This window comes from Ipomoea nil, unplaced genomic scaffold, assembly GCF_001879475.1.
Source record: "Ipomoea nil cultivar Tokyo-kokei standard unplaced genomic scaffold, Asagao_1.1 scaffold2845, whole genome shotgun sequence".
In the NCBI taxonomy this organism is placed as follows: Eukaryota; Viridiplantae; Streptophyta; class Magnoliopsida; order Solanales; family Convolvulaceae; genus Ipomoea; species Ipomoea nil.
In genome coordinates, this window is record NW_017619273.1 from 732,979 (window position 1) to 746,415 (window position 13,437).

At 32.5% G+C, this 13,437-nt stretch overlaps 1 protein-coding gene and 1 long non-coding RNA gene across 2 annotated transcripts in view; one reads left to right on the top strand and one right to left on the bottom strand.

Annotated features, from left to right (window-relative positions):
- Window positions 1-276: 276 nt before the first annotated feature.
- Window positions 277-5,399, bottom strand: LOC109160039. The gene is made up of 5 exons (XR_002050676.1): window positions 5,216-5,399; window positions 4,955-5,055; window positions 3,997-4,074; window positions 3,822-3,899; window positions 277-505 (listed from the first exon to the last, which is right to left on the bottom strand). It is a non-coding gene; the product is annotated as an uncharacterized LOC109160039 (long non-coding RNA).
- A 5,140-nt stretch (window positions 5,400-10,539) lies between these two features.
- Window positions 10,540-13,437, top strand: part of LOC109159790 — a 4,679-nt gene continuing 1,781 nt past the window's right edge. The window contains exons 1-7 of the mRNA XM_019307901.1: window positions 10,540-10,721; window positions 10,803-11,731; window positions 11,825-11,853; window positions 11,942-12,180; window positions 12,391-12,699; window positions 12,827-13,046; window positions 13,317-13,407. Coding sequence (XP_019163446.1) covers window positions 10,540-10,721; window positions 10,803-11,731; window positions 11,825-11,853; window positions 11,942-12,180; window positions 12,391-12,699; window positions 12,827-13,046; window positions 13,317-13,407 — 1,999 coding nt within the window. The remainder of the gene's footprint in view (window positions 10,722-10,802; window positions 11,732-11,824; window positions 11,854-11,941; window positions 12,181-12,390; window positions 12,700-12,826; window positions 13,047-13,316; window positions 13,408-13,437) is intronic.

Sequence of the window (13,437 nt, forward strand, 5' to 3'; positions counted from 1 at the left end):
CCTTTTTTACTGTGCGCGTGTAATGAAAATTCGTATTGGGAATATACCTAGCCGTTCTTATTATTACACAGTCCTTGGTTCCCAAGGAGTTCAATTAATGTAGAACTCTTTGGTATTGTAACCAAGATCACTACTATTAATATCTACAAATCCTAATGAACTGCTACGGCATACAAGAAACAATTAAATAGAGATTACATACATTACATACATACATAGATACATAGAATATGCAGAGTGGGAATATTCAAATTTACATTAATTGAGATGTGCGATTTCCCAAACTTAGAATGCCGGTATCTCCTTATTTTTGAATCTTCAGTATGTATAAATACCGGCCTTCTTCATGGCAGTACACTTCAGAAAGTTATCACAGTTTACAGCCTTTTCGAAACCAATCTTTGCTGTTTCAACATGCCTTCCATGTTCCTTGCCGTGAGAAACATCAAGCCGGAACACCAGCAAAGGGCAATACGAGTGAGAGCAGTTCGTGTGTTTGAAGTTCCTGAAAAAAGGGGAGAAGGTCAGGTTAGTAAGAGCATGGAAGTTGTGTTCCATGATGAAGAGGTAATTTTAGCTATTTTCACATATGATTTTGTCTACTAACTGCTGCCATTTTATCTAATAATCTTACTGTGTTTTCCTATCTATAATCTTCTCATATAATGTTCTTTCAATTAAGCTTCTATAACTGTTTTGTTGTGTACATTTTGTTTACTATTGTATTCGCAGGGAGACTACATTCATGCGAGTATCATCAAGAAAGACATTGTCAAGTATAAAGATATAATCAAGGAAGGGAAAATTTATGAAATAAAGAACTTCATGGCCTCTACAAACTACTACGTGTACAAGATTACAGAGCATGGTTTCCTGCTGAAATTTAACTACAGAACACAAGTCAAGGAAATACATTCTACTGGCTTTCCTTGCAAAATGTTTAGATTAAAGAGTTTTGTGGCTTTGAAAGATCCTGAGGATGTGAATGACAAGGAGCTGATTGGTACTAAATTTACATTTCCAAACTGCTAATATCTTCTTTATTATACTTTTAATATAATATTGCTAATATTTTGTTCGTTTTGCAGATGTTATTGGAAGGGTAACTGAGATTTACAATCCTGTTGACAAGATTGTGGGGGGAAAGGCTACCAAACTAATAGACTTCCAACTTGAAGACAATGCGTAAGTTTATTAAAATAAATTTGATTACATTATAAATTCATGCTTTTTTTTTTTTAATAGTTTTGGGTTTTTTCTGTTTCTAATGCAGTGATAACACCATCATGTGTACACTGTGGAATGAGCATGTTTCTTCCCTGATGCCTTTTTACAATAGTGATTCTAAAGAACCACTGATTGTTGTCATTCAATGCTGTAGGGCCAAAGTTGTGGGTGGTGAGTTTTTATACTGTTTTCTCTTCTAATCTATAGATTCAAATACTGTATTTTATATCATAATATATATCATAATATATATCTAAAAATACACTTCTCTATTTTATGCATTTTTTTTAGGTGAAGTGAGAATAACCAGTTCCTATGATGCCACGAAGCTGTGGTTTAATGAGGATTGGGAAGAGTTTAAAGAGTTTAGGTCAAAGTAAGTTCCATCTTTTATATTTCTCCTATTTTTTAGTTTTCTGCTAATTGTCTTGCTATCTTTCATTTTATCATCTGAATAATGGAGAAAAAAAAAATATACTGTGTATATATACTTAAATACCATGCTGTACAGTGTACTCAAATATATTTGAGTAGACTGAACTGCATATCTAAATAAAAGATAGATAGTTTAAATGTTGTCTACTCTATTTTTGTTTGTTGTTTTAGACACATCTAACTAAGTTTCTAATGTTTTGAAGCATGAAAGCTCAGGGTACTCCAATGCGGAGTCTCAGTACTGGCACACTGCATTCCAACTCTACAGGCATTAGTGATTTTCATAATGCTTCTGTTATTGTGACTAACTGCCATGACATTAAGAAGGTGAAAGAGGTAATCCACATACTAAGCTACCAATCTTTTCTGTAGTTTGATGGGACTGAAATTATTAACTGTTATATATACTTATAAAATTGTTTGAATACTATAGGATGGGGACTATTATGTTGCTGCTGAGATTCTCGGGTTAGATTTTGAGGATGGTTGGTACTACTTATCATGCCTGAAACTTGGATGTAATAAGAAGCTTAAAGAACAGGAAGGGACACTTTTCTGTACTAAGTGTAAGAAGAATTGTATGATGGGTCAAGTTAGGTACAAAGTTGTTGTTATTGCTCTTGACAAGTTTGGAGATGCTCCAATGTTGCTTTGGGATAGGGAAGTTACAGAGCTTGTGGGTATTCCTGCCTCTATTTTGTATGCAAAATACAAGGAGGTAAATTCTTATTACCTAATGTCTGCATTTTTTGGCCTAAACTGTTTACATTATCTGTTTTTAACTTGGTTATTTGTTCACTATCTAAACAGCTTGATGTTGAAGTGCCCCCTGAATTGGATGCTATAGTTGGTATGAAGATGCTGTTTAAGATCAACTTCAAACTTGCCCAAAAGATGGGTCCCAATTACCCATTCAATGTTGTTAGGGTTGTAAGGGATGAGCACTTGCTTAAGACGTATGCTGACAGATTTGTGGAGCATGAAGAGCAAGACTTAATGTCAAGGATGATTGATGAGGAAACTAACACTGATGCAGTTTCTGGAGTAAGAATTTCTAACACTAAATTTTGAGATTTTTTATTTTTTTGGTTACTAATAGTGTTGTCTGCTTTTCTTACTAATAGGAAGATTCGATTGGGGTTGAAGTGAACAGTCCTGCGACTGTCCAGCCCGCGCAAAAGGAAGGAGAAGACAATGCAGAAAATGTTGGTGCTATTAAAAGGTCACTTTTGGATGAGTTTTCATCATCCAAAAGTAGGAAGAAGTTGAATGACTCAGAAATCAAAAAGGAAAAGATGTAATTGAGATTGATGGTTGAAAGAGATTGTTGATAGCCGGACACTATCCAGACATTTTTTTTTTTGTTTTTCCTAATACTGTGGTGTGACAATTTTTTATTTTCAGTTTTATGGATGGTTTAAAACTTTTATCTAATGCTTTTAGTAATTTCCTAACTGTTTAGTACAATAAATTGGTGTATGTACTGCTATTCGAACCTGTTTTGGAGTTTTTCTAATTTTGCTTTCAGGTTATTCAGAAAAAGGATGAAAGGTGTCCAAGTTGCAGCAAAGATGCTAGGGTTTAGGGTTTTAGAAGGCAAACAGGATGGAAATACTTTGGTAAGCAATTTAGAGTTTGAAGTTGTGTTTTTCATATGTTCCTATTGCCAACTCTAAGACTTTATATCTAAATATGTTTTGCCTGTTTTGCAGCAAAGATGCTAGGTGGCCAAGGTTTTAGAAGGCAAACAGGATGGAAATAGTTTGGCAAGCAATTTAGAGTTTGAAGTTGTGTTTTTCATATGTTCCTATTTCCAATTCTAAGACTTTAGATCTAAATATGTTGTGCCTGTTTTGCAGCAAACATGCTAGGTGTCCAAGTTTTTAGAAGGCAAACAGGATTGAAATAGTTTGGCAAGCAAAGTCGGTTTTAGTAGTCCACAGGATGTAAATAGTTTGCCAAGCAATTTAGACTTTGAAGTTGTGTTTTTTGTATGTTCCTATTCCCAATTCTAAGACTTTATATCTAAAATATAAAGTGCGTATAAAATAGATTTTGTTTCAATTACCTATTTGCACAATCAGCTTGACTCTGTTTGCAATTCTAAGACTTTACATGTAAATGTACTGTTCTAAAAAAAGGGTGTTAGTTGCAATTACCTATTTGCACAATCTTCCTTTACTCTGTTTGCAGCTATCCAAACAACTGATGTTCAAGCTGGAATCCATCAATGTGTTCTAGCACATTTAAATAGATATCAGATAAAAGCAACTAAAAGAAGAATTTTGTCAAGTCATTTAGGTCATGTAAAAAAAGGGTGTTAGTTCCAATTACCTATTTGCACAATCTTCCTTTACTCTGTTTGCATCTATCCAAACAACTGATGTTCAAGCTGGAATCCATCAATGTTTTCTAGCACATTTAGAAAGAAATCAGATAAAAGCAACTAAAAGAAGAATTTTGTAAGTCATTTACATTACTGTTTTATGTAGATATAAAACAAACATTCTCCTTTAAACGGAAAAATGTCTTTATCCTACACAAATCTGACTTTTATAGTAATATAAAATCCAATAATTTAAAAAATCCCAGAGGTCAAATACAATAGAAATACAAATTGATTAACACTGTCAATACTCGAGGACCATTTGTGACACAAAGACATTTTTCAAGGTGTCTATTATTAATAAAATAAATTTGTTTTTGCCAATAAAAAACAATTAAATAATCTCCTTATACATAGAAGAACATTATACCAGTTTTAAGCAAATAGTAAAAAAAAAAAGGATTTTATATTACTGTTTTGACAAAAAAAAATGAGAATCTGCTTTTAAAAAAGAGTTTATCATGCAAAAAAAAAAAAACAAATGTATGCTTATATAGACTAAAATAATGCATCAAAAACAAGATGTCAAAGACAATACAATTATTAATAAAATAAAGGAATTTGGTCGATAGTCGAGCACCATTTCCCGAACAAGGACATTTTACTGAATGTGTCTAATATTTACAAAATAAACTTAGTGCTTGCAATAAAACACAGTGAAAGAATATTATGATATATACAGAATAGTTATACCAGTGTTGACCAAAGAGAAAAAAAAAGGTATTAGCATTACTTTGCTAACATTACTCAATTCTATACTTATATAGAACCAAACAATGCACCCAAATTAAAGGCCAGTGATGGAACAATATTGCCTTACAAATTAAAGTGAACAAACTTACAAAGTATGCAAGTATATCCATACAAACTAATCTAACTACAGCCAAGTAGAGAGGAAGTCTTAACCTATTTCGTTGTATGACCCTATTGCTTTTAGTGGTCTTTGATTGATTGGTTTTTTTTATGACAGCTGCTCTTCAATTTCTTCAAAGCTTGATGATTTCATTCTAATAAGAATAACAACAAAAAATATTGTTAGAATTTGTGTTCAGGATATTTAATAAGAGGAAAAGCATACACTCGCATAAAGTGAACAAAGTTACAAACTATGCAAGTATATGCATACAAACTAATCTAAAGACAGCCAAATAAAGATAAAGTGTTAACCTATTTGCTTATATGACCATAATGCTTTTAGTGGTCTTTGATTGCTTGGTTCTTTTCTGGGACCCATTCTTCAATGTCTCCATAGCTTGGATTATTCCATTCTTAAAAAAATACCCAAAAAAATTAAAATGGTTAGAATGTGTTCATAATATTTAATAAGTAGAATCAAATAATCAATGTATGTGTTCAATGTTCTTAGAACAGTCTTACAAACTGTGCAACTATAACAGTGCAAACTCATCTAATGTAACACCAATCAAGATATAGTCTTAACTTATTTTCTGATGTGGCCGTGGTGATTATTTTGTGCCTGCTGCTCTTCAATTGCTCTAAAAAGAATAAAAAAAAAGTTAGACTTTCTGTCCAGAATAAATAATACCAACACATACATTGAATAAATTGGCAGGCACATTTAGAAAGAAATTACATAACAGCATTACAATTCAAGATTGGTAAATTAAATAACATTAGTGTGTTAACTAAAAAAAAGAAAATATACTTTTATTTGAAGAATAATGTCAGCCACTGCCATAAGAGAAAAATGAATAGTTCTAGAACCAGTGAGTAATTGGGTGTGTGTTCCATGTTCTTACAAATCAGCTAAAGAAATTGGATCAGTGGGAAATATTGGCCTGTTAACTATTACTTAATCATTCTTAGGAAAAGAAACACATTTCCTAAACATTAAATACAATTGATGGGCAGCTATCATTACTATTAAGAGAAAACTCTTCAGTTCCAATCCTATTTTCAAAATCCAGGCAAAAGTAAAATAAAGTACAATGAAGCCATATTATCAGCTTTGCCCCATCTAACTACCAACACAGTTCTCCAATTTCAGACCACAGGTAAAGACACAAATCACATCTACATTTTCAAGTAAACACAATAGACAGCAATGAGGAAAATCACTAAATCAACAATTTTAGGCATCAAAAGGAAACCAAGTGATGAAAATAAAGGTAAGTTCGAAACTTATCTTTTTCATACTTCGAATTAAGCTTCATTCTAGCATCCTCTTCATCTGCGGTTCTGTTTATGCTCTCTATCTCCTCAAAAAATTCCAGTATGTTCTTAAAAAAGAACATGATAAAGTCGAAAACAGGTTAGGGTTTGTGTGAATAATAATATAGCTATACCATTTTGAAAATAACTGTTAAACAGTTAAGAGTACTTTCTCTTTGGTGTTTTTAGAGCAACATTACAAAAAATACGATTTAGAACCCTAATGGCTATGAAGAGGACAAATCTGAAATCAAAAAAATTCAGCTATGATTGTTGATATGCATGCATAGATCAAGAAACGTAGATCAAATTTAGAACAAACAACAACGAAAAGTAGGAAACCTAAACAAATTTAGTGTAGATTGACAAATTAATAACCTTAGAATTGGAGAATTACCTTCACTGAAACGCGATTGCCACGATTTACCGTTGTTGAACACTAAGATCTTTCACAGAAAGGAAAGATCGGGATTGTGTACTGCTAATCGGATCGATGCTAAGCGAGACCCGACTACAATTTCTCCGGGAACAATGTTCAATAAGAACAGTTGAATCGGAGATTAGGACTTAGGACTGATCTAGATTTAGGCTTGACAGAGAAAGATAGTAAGATCGTAGGGAGAGGTGAAGAACAGATCTGTTCAGACATGAGAGCAAGGAGAGCTCAAGAGAAGGAGAAGGGTAGACCCTTCTTCCTCTTCTCTCGAAATTCCGACAGAAAAAACATTAATATTGGAAATATTATTGTATATATATATATATATATATATATATATATATATATATATATATATATATATATATATATATATATATATATATATATATATAAATTATATTCGGAAAATTATATATATACCGAAAATAATATATTTAAAGAGGTTAAAGATATAAATTAATAAATAAATATATAGATATGTATATAGTTATTTATTTATTTATTTAATTTTTAATTGTTATGTGTAATTAATTAGATATATAATCTTAACAATTGTAATGGTATTTATTGTGGACAATGTTATACTTAAGATTTTGTCAAATAAAATTAGTGTTACTATATAGCCATTACCATTTCAGGTTATATATATTTCACAATTAGATTATCCGTAAGGTGTGTTTAGTGGCACACCACTAATTTGTAAATAATTGTTAGGTAAATTTTTAAAAATTTGAAATTAAGTATGTACTGTTAGTTGTATTATGTGTAATTCATTTTTATGATTTTTAGTTATTTGGATTATTATTAAATTTAATGTTGTATTTTAATTCGCAGAAAATGAATTGGGCAACTCATCATCAAGGAATAATTCTGATCAAGCAAAACAACAGTCTCCGACAAGAAATCCTGCCCGCATTCCTCTTGGAGGGTGTTTGTCTCAAAACATCACACCCTTGAGTAACGTGACTAACGGTAAATCCACTAAGTTCAATTGATATAGCATCGTTGTGAATTTATAAAACCTTTTTATAAGTCTACTTATTATGTAAGTCTTATTTAAAACAATTACAATTTACAATCATAAGCTAGCGTAACGAATAGCATTATGTGTGATTAATTTAAAAAATGTTAACTGTTCTACTTACTGTTGTTTTTATCCTCTTTTAATTGATTTTTTTTTCATACAGCAAATAATTTTTTCAAATCATCATTAATGACTAATGCTGGTCAAGGTAAGGAGCAACATACGCCAAATCATCCTGCCAAAAATCCTTTGGGATGTTGTTTCTCTCCGGATATCACACCATTCAGTAACATCAGTAATGTTAAATCCCAATATATGAATTGATATACATTCATTGTTAATTTAAATATCCTTATACTGTTAATTGTTCGAAGCTGTTTGTATAATTAAATAGTATAATTATAATGTAATTCATGTTTAATATCAATTTGTAATTAATTGATTAGGTGTAATTAATTGATTACATTGTACTTAATCATATATAGTTTTACATTTCTATTGTATTTAAGTTAGAATGTGGATCATTGTGTACATAATTCTATTCGTTTACGTATTAAAGTTGTGCAATTGAATTTTTTTTTTTTTTTTGTGATGTGTATTGAATTGTTTCGAGTTATAATTATTGGAATTAATTCTTAAGTTAATGGTATATTTTAAATCACATCAAATCATTTCGGTTACTCATCTTTTATGAATAATGCTGCTCAAGATCAAGACCAACGTACGACAGCTAATCCTTACACAATTCCCCACCGAGGATGTTTCTCTGAATATATCACACCATCGAGTAACATCACTACCGGTAAATGCCCGGTGTTGAATTGCTATACAATCATTGTGAATTTAATTATAATGTAACTCATTGTACATATAAGTATGTGTGGAATTGTAATCTCACTATTTTTTGCCTTATATATGATTTATTTTTTAAAAATAAATTTTTAATTTTTTGTTGAAATAGTTAAATTTGTTTTGATATGTGTAATTAATTAAATAGATTTTAGTTAGTGAATTACACTCTTTTCTCTTTTATTTCTATTTATTTACAGTGCACATATTATTGTGGACCATGCTCTACCATGTGATTTTTCCACTAAAATATAATAATATTTTTACAATTACATTACTATTTCATATTCTAGGTTAGCATAAATTATAATGTTACGTGTATTTAATTTATAATAGTAAGAATTCTATCCTTTTTATATATTCATTGTTAATTTAAATATCGTTATACTGTTATTTGTTCGAAGCTTTTTGTAAAATTAAATGGTATAATTATAATGTAATTCATGTTTAATATCAATTTGTAATTAATTGATTAGATGTAATTAATTGATTACATTGTACTTAATCATATATAGTTTTTGTCGTACTTGAATTGTATTTAAGTTAGAATGTGGACCATCGTCTACATAATTATATTCCATTACGTATTAAAGTTGTGCAAGTGATTTTTTTTTTTTTTTTTTGTTATGTGTACTGAATTGTTTCGAGTTATAATTATTGGAATTAGTTCTTAATTTGATGGTATATTTTAAATCACAGCAAATCATTTCGGTGGCTCATCTTGTACGAATAATACTGCTCAAGATCAAGACCAACGTACGACAGCTAATCCTTACACAAATCCCCAGCGAGGATGTTTCTCTGAATATATCACACCATTGAGTAACATCACTACCGGTAAATGCCCTAAGCTGAATTGCTATAGACTCATTGTGAATTTAATTATAATCTAACTCATGGTACATATAAGTATGTGTGGATTTTTGGCTGATATATGATTTATTTTGGAATCTCAATTTCTAATTTTTTGTTAAAATAGTTTCATTTGTTTTGATATGTGTAATTAATTCCATAGATTCTACTTAGTGAAATACACTTTTTTCTCTTTTATTTCTATTAATGGTGAACATATTATTGTGGACCATGGTCTACCATGTGATTTTTCCACTAAAATATAATAATACTTATACAGTTAAATTACTATTTCATATTCTAGGTTACCATAAGTTATAATGTTAGGTGTATTTAATTTATAGTATTAAGAATTCTATCCTTTTTATGTTACTACGTGCTACCAAATTATTTTTTTTTACAGTACCATAAAATGTAGTGGTTTCAATTATTTGTCACTTTAAATATTGTTATTCTTTAAATTTGTCTAATATTATGTATGTGTACAGTACAGCAATCCAATACACAAATAGGAGATGAATTTGCAATTCGTAAACCATTAGATAAATATGCAATTGTCGAAGACCAGGTAACAACCAGAGACTTGCTACCTGCCTTTGAAGATGAAAGTAACAATGCGGTGAGCGATGTCCCAAATCAGAACATAGCTGGTACTAAAATACTACCCTGTGGTGTTTCAAACAAATATAAGTAAAGTACATATGGTCAGTCTTTCAATATTAAAAATAATTTTTAAATGTTTTTTAATTTCATATGCAAATTTATCGGGTGACGCTGTAAGGCAGACCTCGGGAATTGGGACATCATTTGGTCCACAAAATGGTATGTATGTTTGTTTGTTTTATATATACAGCAAATATAAATCAGTATTTAAATTTGTATATATTTGGTTTCAGGTCAATACTGCGATTTTGGTGATGCAACAAATCAGTGCGTACATTGTGGGGCTATGTTTTGGTTTGAAGAAAGGAAGAAAAATTGTCAACAAAAGCATCGCCACTGTTTATGTTGTGTTGCAACAATGGGAAGATCAAATTGCCGGATAATAAGTTGCCACCAAAAGGTATATTTGATCTCTTTTTCGGCAATGACGAATTATCAAAAGAATTTTTACACAACATTAGGACCTACAACAACATGTTCTGCTTCACATCCATGGGTGGAAAAATTGACAAGAACGTGAACAAGGGTGGAGCACCTCCAATTTTTCGATTAAGTGGTCAAAACTACCACCTAATGGGCACTTTACTTCCAGAACAAGGCAAAGAACCTCATTTTGCCCAGTTATACATATACGACACGGCAAATGAAAGGAACAACCGTATAAATGCTGTGAGGTAAAGAAGTTTCCGTAATTACACATTTGAATACTATTTTTTATCTAAATAAATATCAATTCCAAGTATATGTTGTTGTAGGGGTATTGGTGACCAAGATGACATTCATGTAGAAATAGTGAATGTCATTCAGAAAGACCTGGATGAAAATAATGTCTTGGTTAAGTCTTTTCGCATGGCTATGTCTGAGTTGGATATTAATCCATGCGCCGAAGTAAAAATAAAGTTGTTGGGAAAACGAACTAGAGATGCTAGGACATATAATCTGCCTCAAGTGTCTGAAGTAGCAGCTTTAATCGTTGGCGATCTGGATACCAGTATTGAAGAGCGTGATATTATTGTTCAATCGAAGGGTGGCCAACTACAGAGGATTACTGAATTAAATCCTTCATACTTACCACTGCAATACCCTATTCTGTTTCCATATGGCGAAGATGGTTATCGGGAGGACATTGCATTCGCCGACGTAGTCGGCAAGCGCTCTTCTGGTGGTAGACAAAGGATTAGCCCCAGGGAGTTTTTTTGCTACCGCATACAATCTAGACAGTCAGCTCCAAGTACCATATTATTTGCAAAGTGGTTGTTCCAACAATTCGTTGTAGATGGCTACACAATGGTTGAGTCTGGAAGACTAATTTATATAAGGACACACCAAAAAAGCCTAAGGTGTGAGAGTTACAGTGGACTGACTGATGCTTTGACGAGGGGTGATTTAAGCCCTGCAGCCCAAGGTCGTAGAATAATACTACCTTCGAGTTTTACGGGTGGTGCTAGATATATGATACAAAACTACCAAGATGCAATGGCAATATGTAGATGGATTGGATACCCAGATTTATTTATAACCTTTACATGCAATCCGAAGTGGCCTGAGGTGCAACGGTTTTTAAAAGATCAAAGGTTGAAGCCAGAAGACCGGTCGGACATAATTTGCCGCTTATTTAAGATTAAGTTGGATGCTTTGATAGCTGATTGTCGAAAGAATCAACTATTTGGCCCTGTTGCCGGAGGTAATATTTTGTTATTGTATTTTAAATCAATTAATCTAAATAAATTTTATGTAATTGCTTAACCTTATTATGTTTATTTGTATGTTGTTACAGTCATATATACAATTGAGTTTCAAAGCGAGGTCTTCCGCATGCTCATATATTGCTTTTTCTGGGAGAAAAGTAAAGAAGTTAGGCAAGTTCTCACTCTAGACAACATAATTTCAGCAGAGATTCCCCGATGAAAAGAAAGATGCTGAGTATTACCAGGCGGTAGAGGAATTTATCATGCATGGTCCATGTGGAAAAGCCAGGACAAATTCTCCATGCATGGTAAATGCACGATGCTCTAAACATTTTCCTAAGAGATTTGTTGATAGTTCTACGTTTGATGACGATGGTTACCCGGTATATAGAAGGAGAGACAATGGCAGTGTAGTTACAAAGAACGGGATCGCCTTGGACAACAGGTATGTGGTACCGCACAATAGATATTTATTGCTCAAGTACAAGGCTCATATAAATGTCGAGTGGGTGCAACCAATCAAGGTCAATAAAGTACCTGTTCAAGTATGTTAACAAGGGTCATTGATCGAGTAACAGCAGAATTTTTACAAAACAGGCAATGATGACGAGAATGGCAAAGCAGTAGATGAGATAAATATGTACTATGACTGTAGGTACATATCCCCGTGTGAAGCGGTCTGGCGTCTGTTTGGGTTTGATATACAACTTCGTGCGCCTTCGGTAGAGAGGTTAAGCTTTCACCTTCCTAATCAACAGAGTGTGATATTTGCAGATGATGATGCAGTTGAGAACATTGTGAATAGACCTACGATAGCACAGAGCATGTTCTTAGAATGGTTCGAAGCTAATAAAACATACCCCAATGCCAGAGAGCTTACTTATGTTGAGATGCCAACAAGATTCGTTTGGAAGAAAGACCTTAGAAAATGGCAGCCACGAAAGAAAGGGTTCTCCATAAGGACGTATATTCTATGTCCCTCCAGCTACTGGTGAAATCTTCTATTTGAGGTGTTTGTTGAACAAAGTACGCGGCCCTAAAAGTTACGAAGATATTAGGACTGTAAATGGAGTCCAATATGACTCATTTAGAGATGCGTGTTATGCAAGGGGTTTAGTTGATGATGACAACGAATATGTTGATGCAATAGATGAAGCCAGTAGTTGGGCGTCAGCAGATCAATTGAGGAGATTGTTCGTGACATTACTAATGAGCAGTTGCATGGGGAAACCGGAAATAGTTTGGCATGCCGTTTGGCAACATCTATCAGACGATGCCCAATACAAAATCCGTTCACACTGCAGAACAGAGGTAATCGTACATTTTTTTTAAGACTATTAAGTCCAGTTTAAAGTATTTTGGTTATAACAACAAATTTTTATATATATTTATGCAGATTTTGTGTTGACCGATTCCCACAAAAATGAACTTTGCTTTAGTTTCAGATTGAGAACTTATTATCTAATCATGGTAAGATTTGAAGGACTATCCTGAGATGCCAACGGCCAATTTTGGTGGGCGTTACATATTATTGCAAATAGGTTGATTCAAGAAGAATTAGCATACGATCGTGGCGAACAGGAGAAAGAGAACCAAGAATTGGTAAGGCAGTTAACAGACGAACAAAATGCAATATACAATGAAGTTTTAACTGACGTGGATCGCCAGGAAGGTGGGTTATTCTTCGTTTCTGGTTATGGAG